The sequence below is a fragment of the Ruditapes philippinarum genome, unplaced genomic scaffold, assembly GCF_026571515.1.
Source record: "Ruditapes philippinarum isolate M1 unplaced genomic scaffold, ASM2657151v2 ctg10665_1_1_1_1, whole genome shotgun sequence".
NCBI lineage: Eukaryota > Metazoa > Mollusca > Bivalvia > Venerida > Veneridae > Ruditapes > Ruditapes philippinarum.
This window is the reverse complement of record NW_026853764.1, coordinates 32,508-38,865: the sequence shown is the minus strand read 5'-3', so window position 1 is coordinate 38,865 and position 6,358 is coordinate 32,508. Positions and strand designations below refer to the sequence as shown.

The 6,358-nt window shown below is 32.5% G+C and overlaps 1 protein-coding gene across 1 annotated transcript; it reads right to left on the bottom strand.

Annotated features, from left to right (window-relative positions):
- Positions 1-940: 940 nt before the first annotated feature.
- LOC132737794 (uncharacterized) lies at positions 941-4,350 on the bottom strand. The gene is made up of 5 exons (XM_060725141.1): positions 3,945-4,350; positions 3,376-3,712; positions 2,666-2,758; positions 1,972-2,173; positions 941-1,727 (listed from the first exon to the last, which is right to left on the bottom strand). Exons 1-5 carry the CDS (start codon positions 4,182-4,184, stop codon positions 1,478-1,480), a joined length of 1,122 nt encoding a protein of 373 aa, XP_060581124.1. The 5' UTR covers positions 4,185-4,350; the 3' UTR covers positions 941-1,477.
- Positions 4,351-6,358: the final 2,008 nt, after the last annotated feature.

Sequence of the window (6,358 nt, the reverse complement as noted above, 5' to 3'; positions counted from 1 at the left end):
ATAACATATGTGAGGATATAATAATACCTTGGTATATATAATCTTCTTGAATCAACATAAGCTGTACATTTTAAAACTGAGACGAGTCCCAATAGTCATATCTCTGATGATAGGTGAAGGGAACAACTTGACTACAGCTGAGTATTCAGATTTCTGGATTAAATCGATAAATTGATTGTCCAGTGATGATAAATAGCAGTGTACTTACATTCATGTATAACTCACATTTGCTTTTATGATTATTTTTTGTGCACCAGTTTAAGGCATATATAATGAAATTTAATTTTTTCCTTTTAAAAAGATGTTTCGCTGACTAAGTTTTTGTAGTATTTTTGTCTTGTCTGTATTTATTCGTTGAAAGCCTTTGTGATTATCATTTTAAAGCAAACATTTCACACAGTTAATTAAATGATCTGTTATAGGCAATATATGTCCGAAACAAAATTTTTAAAATCACATAAGGTGATTGTAAAAAACTTACAATTATTACAAAATATAAAATTATGCGGAAATCACAGTATTAGTATGCAATGTAATAAAAAGATCCGATAGTAACAAGAATAATTCTGATAAAGTCGCGAACTAGAGATGTGATGATTTCGTTTTGTAACTGTCGACTGTTAGTTTTAGAAATTTCGATAAAGTTTTTTGAAATTTCGACACAGGATTAAAGAAATCTACAGTATAAAGCCTGATAACACTTTGCAGTTTCGCCTCTGCTTTGGTCTAGGCAAGTCAACACCGCCTCTAGCATCTGTAAGAATGACGATGGTTAGGATTTGTAATTGATAGCTATTTACCAACGGATAATACTCATAGCATTATCAGAAGCGTTTATAAATATATTATAATTAAAAACAGTAGTTTGTAAAAATTAGATAAAGGAATGTTTGTGTTTTTATGCTATATAAATCATTTTGTTTTATGCCATATCAATACATTTGGGCACAGTCATGCGATTTTGGGTCTTAATGACATTTTTATCGATTTTGAGATTTTCACATCAAATTAAAGCTCATGAAATATGCTTTCCAGCGATATAATTCATATGCAAATAAATTATTATTTTTTTTCAATATGACTTATTTCACAACGTCATGTTGAAACTTATTGACGTTGTTGTTGTCGTCGCTAAATTGACGTCAATGTTTCCCATTTATCACGTCATCGTTTCCCGCTTTTCTTGCATCAGGTGTGTTCAAATGATTATACTATTTATTGACGAGGGAAAAACATATTAGGCCATATTAACTTGAAATAATGAATAAGTAAATGGTATGGTAGTGGTACATTTTATATGATTTTATTATCATGGCCAAAGAGATTTTTTTCTGAGTACGTGAGTTTGTAACATTTTTCGAAATGTTTATTCAATGGAGATGTCTGTTAAAACATCAAACGGATATAAGATTCTTGAAACAAAAAAAATAAAGTTTTATCAATCAATAATTTTTATTTCTCTATTTTAACATTTGCTTCAAATGTGTACACCACAAAACTCGTCTCTATACGCTGGTCTGACGTATGGCCGTACGGAGTTGTTCAGGTAGGTTTGCCGCCGTTGACTAAGCCCACTTGGTTGTATTGGTTCTGGTCTGACAGCCAATTCAAAACGCGAGGACTGATTCTTTAAAATAGAAATCTTTTCCTCACTTTGATCATCAGATGAAATCCGCACGGTAACAATACCTGGTTCGTCTGCAGTAAACCGGAAGTACTGATATTTCCTGAAATTAAAACTCATCATCTCATTTCTGCTAAGCAATATTAAGCTTATTATGAAAGTTATACTGATTAAATCATATTTTTTAACTCAGTTACGAGAACTTCTTTCCTATTTATATTATTCTTATCATAATTATTTCTATTATTTATTTGTAACATCATTACTACCACTATGTTAGTATTATAAGTATAATATTATTATTATTATTATTAAAGCAGTATATGTATGTTGCATCTGTTTACTACCTTATTCCTTTCACTGCTTTAAATTTTCCATCTAAGAATGACTTCCAATTTCTCCATGCCCATTGTGGAAAACGGACAGCAACATTTGTTTTTGATGATTTGTTTACAACATTTTCAAGCTGTCCAAGGGTCTCTACATCTGTTCGTCTATATACTCGCTTGATGTGGGCGAAGCCGGAATCTACTAAACATCGGGCGTGTCCTGTTTCAATATAACAAGGCTAAACATTTTAGCATGCTAATTTAAAGGTGTAAATTGCTGCACATTGTTTTCATACTAAAAAATCTTTGTCAGGTAGAAACGAGAATTTCTAGCATGTCATTTAGGCACAAAGCATTTTGAGTAAAACTAACAATGAATGTTTTAATATTCCGAAATACATAAACATTAAATATCAAGCGCCAATGTTTTTTTTTAATTCTCTGAGAGATGCCTTAGCGGTATTGTCGTGATGTCTTGGTCAAGAGAACATAGCACGTGTCTTTTATAAAAACCGCTTTCATTCATCGGGCATGGATCGCAATTTAATAACTCATGCGTACATAAAAGCGATTTTCAGCCCGATAATGTATGATAATCTGTTCCTATTTTCTTTTTGTTGAGTAAATCAAAATTAAATTATAGATTCCGTTTGATTCCGTTTAAAACGGTGCACGTAGAATCACTCGTGCGTAAAGAATATTACCAACTTACCTGGAATTTGCATTAAGTATTCTATCACTTCATTCTGACCAGTCATTACTCTCCACATAAAATAAGCAAGCACATACTTATTTTTGTTCTGCCCTGAAAAGAAAATTCACTGCTTGTTTAATAAAAGCGAGAATGAATATAACAGTATTATCGGGGTATTTTTTCATTTATAACAATAAAACAAATCTATTATCGCGCAGATTAATTAACTATATTTTTATGGAATTTTAATCAAATGCAAACTAAGCTTGAATATAAAATAAGAGTCTTATAAACCAAAAATATCAATATAAAGTTGTAATGATAATAAGAGAAGTTAGTTATTTCAGTACTGTTACATTTTTAAAGGCCCATATTATGCCTCAGATGTGCTATCAACTTTATTTCTCAAAAACTTTTTGTCGGTATCAAGTTCCAGTTTCTACAAAATACTCATTTGCTATAAAAGTTAACTATCTTTAACTTCTTTTGCTCTATTAGAATTAGTATTTGTATGGAAGTCAAAATACTACTCTTTAATATTTTGCTTCTTTTACAACACATCACTGTACACTTTGCACTACTTTTTCAGTTGTTGAACATTCAACATGCTCTAAATATATAAATTTAGCATTATTAAATATGTTTTAAATTTCTAAACAATTAAAAGAAAATAATGATTTCTGAAGTATAAATGCGCCTTTTAACAGAATAGAATGTGTATAATTTACCTGGACAATTATCAGCATGGATTGAAAACTTTCTCGCTCTGACACAATGTTCCTGTAGTGCCCAATCAACCATGGAAATAACTGCATCAGGGCCATGTGTTTTGGATCCATCCTCTCCCACTGTCTCGTTTTCATCAATCAAAAAATTCAGTTGCTTAGGGATACCGTCTATACGGAAACCAAAAATCTGTACTTTTCGCAATGTTAGAAAATACAACGGTCCCATTTGTCTGGCGTGATGTGGCAAACTCACGTTTTGGCAAAAATCAAAGGTAAAATGAAAGTATTCGTCTTCCTCAGCACTTCTTCTTAAACATGTGTTGTACGTGTCCCTCTCCTTTAAATGTAAAAAAGTTAGCAATTTCACAACTAAAGGTTTATCAAACATTCCTGTTTACTGGAATAGTATCAAATTTCATAGCTTTTAAACGTTATATTTCATTTACATAATTAAAAATCAAGAAAAAGGAGATAAACATTAAATTATTAATCTTGTTAATCAATTTTTTTACATTAATAATTCACATGTTTTAATTAATATTTTTAATGTATAATAAACTAGTACTCACCCTTTGAGCTAAAAGAATGTGTTGTCGCATATTAGCTAAGGCCTCCAGCTTGTCTTCCTCTGACACTGCGTCTGATATCATCTTTCTCATTCGCTCGCACGTAGCGCAGACGTCATCTCTTGGTGTTGCTATTCTGATGTGAGGCGTGCACGTGGACCAGAGAGTTTTGAACATAGAAAGCGAGACGTGCTTGATTTGTGGAATGGCTTCAGTACAAGTAATACAGTAATCCTTGTGCATCTGAACCTTTGTTGTATCGGACGGTAAATAAATTGGCGGAATATCATCTCGTCCCCTTGGTGCGGCAGGCTGGTGTATTCCTCTTTCATCAGCAAAGTTACTTATAAAATGTATAACTCTTGTAACGTCGTCAAAGGTTATAGCATTATGGGGTTTTCTGCCAGTATTTCCATGTAATGTAAATTTCCTTTGTTTCTTTTTCCATCTCTTTCATATTAAGTAGGTACTGATATATCTGATCTTCAGTGAATTTTCCGCTACACGCTAACCTACAACATTTACTAGATTTATAAAGTGTAACCTGCTTGCGGTCAGAATCTGGTTCAACATAATCATCACAGACTTCATCTTCATCGGACCATTCAAGCTCTTCATCCCTTTCAATGTCTTCCGAACAACCATTTGCACCAGTACTTGCGCCTCTATCCTGGTAAAGGAAGTCTCGCACCCGGCTCTCCACTATATTATTTTCCCTGATGTCTTGGTCAGAACCGCTGTCGCTTAACATCTTCCTGGGTATTACAGGGTGTAGTCAACGGTGTTCTGCCAAAATGCTCCGATAAAAGGCTCTCTAGTTCCTGAAAATAAAACACAAATGATATACTAATCCTACCTCTTTTATTAAACATATATGATTATTGAATAGAAAAATTAAATGCACAATCTTAAAATTTGATATTTTACTGTTGAACTGCTTGCTATTTGTTTAATCAGCATGTGAATATAATATAAAAAATGCCTAAAAAAATAAATGTACGGCAGGTTTTGAACCTCAACCGCCCGCACGAAAGGCGAACGGCGTAACCGTTTAGCTACAGAGGCATTAACATTCTTTCAAGAAAAAATATTATATTTATACAATAGCAGTGTTTAAACTGAAACAGCGCGGTCCCAGACGACAGTTTTTAGTTTACACAATAATTGCAGCTATTTAACAAATTAGTTATCACATGTATAATGTACATGTACAATCCATATAACAAAGTTTAAGGGTTCATGTTTTTGTGAACATCTTATTCATGTAGACGACATCTAGGATTAGGCTCGCAAAGCCGTAAATAATTGTTTTTCTCTAAATTTATTAGATAACAAATAAACATAGCTCTAGAGAAAAAGATGAATGTCGAAACATTCATGCTAGTCTATACCTAAACCATGATAAACTTTTAATCGTTGAAAAGGGCAACAGATGTGAAAAGGGATTCATGTATTCTACTTTCGTTTTCAATTACCGACTGACCTTCAAAACATTTTTAAGATTTCTACATTCAAATGAAATCAGTTTCAAAACATAACATAGATTGTTTAAAAAAATACGAATAAAGAAACTTACCTCTAGCTCTTCGGCCATTTTACGCCATGAAAATACGTGTAACCTGTCGATAATAATCGTAAACAAAACTTCTAGATTAACATGTGTAATTTCGCACTTTTCTTCCGGTATGACTTTTGACGTCATTTATGACGTTTGCGCATTATGTCATTAAGACCCCAAATCGCATGACGGTGCTCATTTATTTCTATGACGAATACTTCTTTTTCTATATAAAATGTTGTGTTATTGTCTGTGAATTATCACTGTATACTGTTTCGTTATTTTTGAAAATAATTTTGATTTGTAAAGAAATATACAAGTTTGTTAATAACTTTATTAAGCTATCGTTTTTTACAATATATCTTTATTTTATATAGTCTTGAATTGTCTTGATGGTATTGGTTTAAATGTTTTCAATCTAAGCTGGTTGTATATTGGTTGTTAATAAACACTGGAAATTGCTGTCACCAGTTATGTTGTTTATTACAACCCCAGTGTTTATTTTGAGATTTGACTGTGACCTTTTCACCAGCCCCCCCCCCACCCCAAAAAAATGTTTATCGGTGAAGTAACTCTGAGGTATGTTGAGTAACAGTGTTGAACAAATGCAAAACGTCTTTGGATGATGTTGATGTCCTATAGTTTATATATAGTCAGTTAGTTACTCGATTCAAAGTGGCATAGAGCTGGATGTTAGGTCAAGAAGTCATTGGTACAAAAGTGTCAAATTTATTATCCCTTGTCCTAGACGAATAATTTTGAAGTTACTGACCTTACTGTTCTTTTCCCTCCTGCTTGATTTTAGTCCTGGGTATAAGTCATAAAGTATTGGAGATATCAATGTAAAATTTCATTGCTG

Excerpts from the sequence above, each read along its gene's own strand:
- LOC132737794 (XM_060725141.1), bottom strand. The coding sequence starts at position 4,184 with ATGCACAAGGATTACTGTATTACTTGTACTGAAGCCATTCCACAAATC. Across the intron at positions 3,713-3,944 it reads ACATTCTTTTAGCTCAAAGG|GAGAGGGACACGTACAACAC; the intron begins GTGAGTACTAGT and ends TTACATTTAAAG. Across the intron at positions 2,759-3,375 it reads CCATGCTGATAATTGTCCAG|GGCAGAACAAAAATAAGTAT; the intron begins GTAAATTATACA and ends TTTTCTTTTCAG.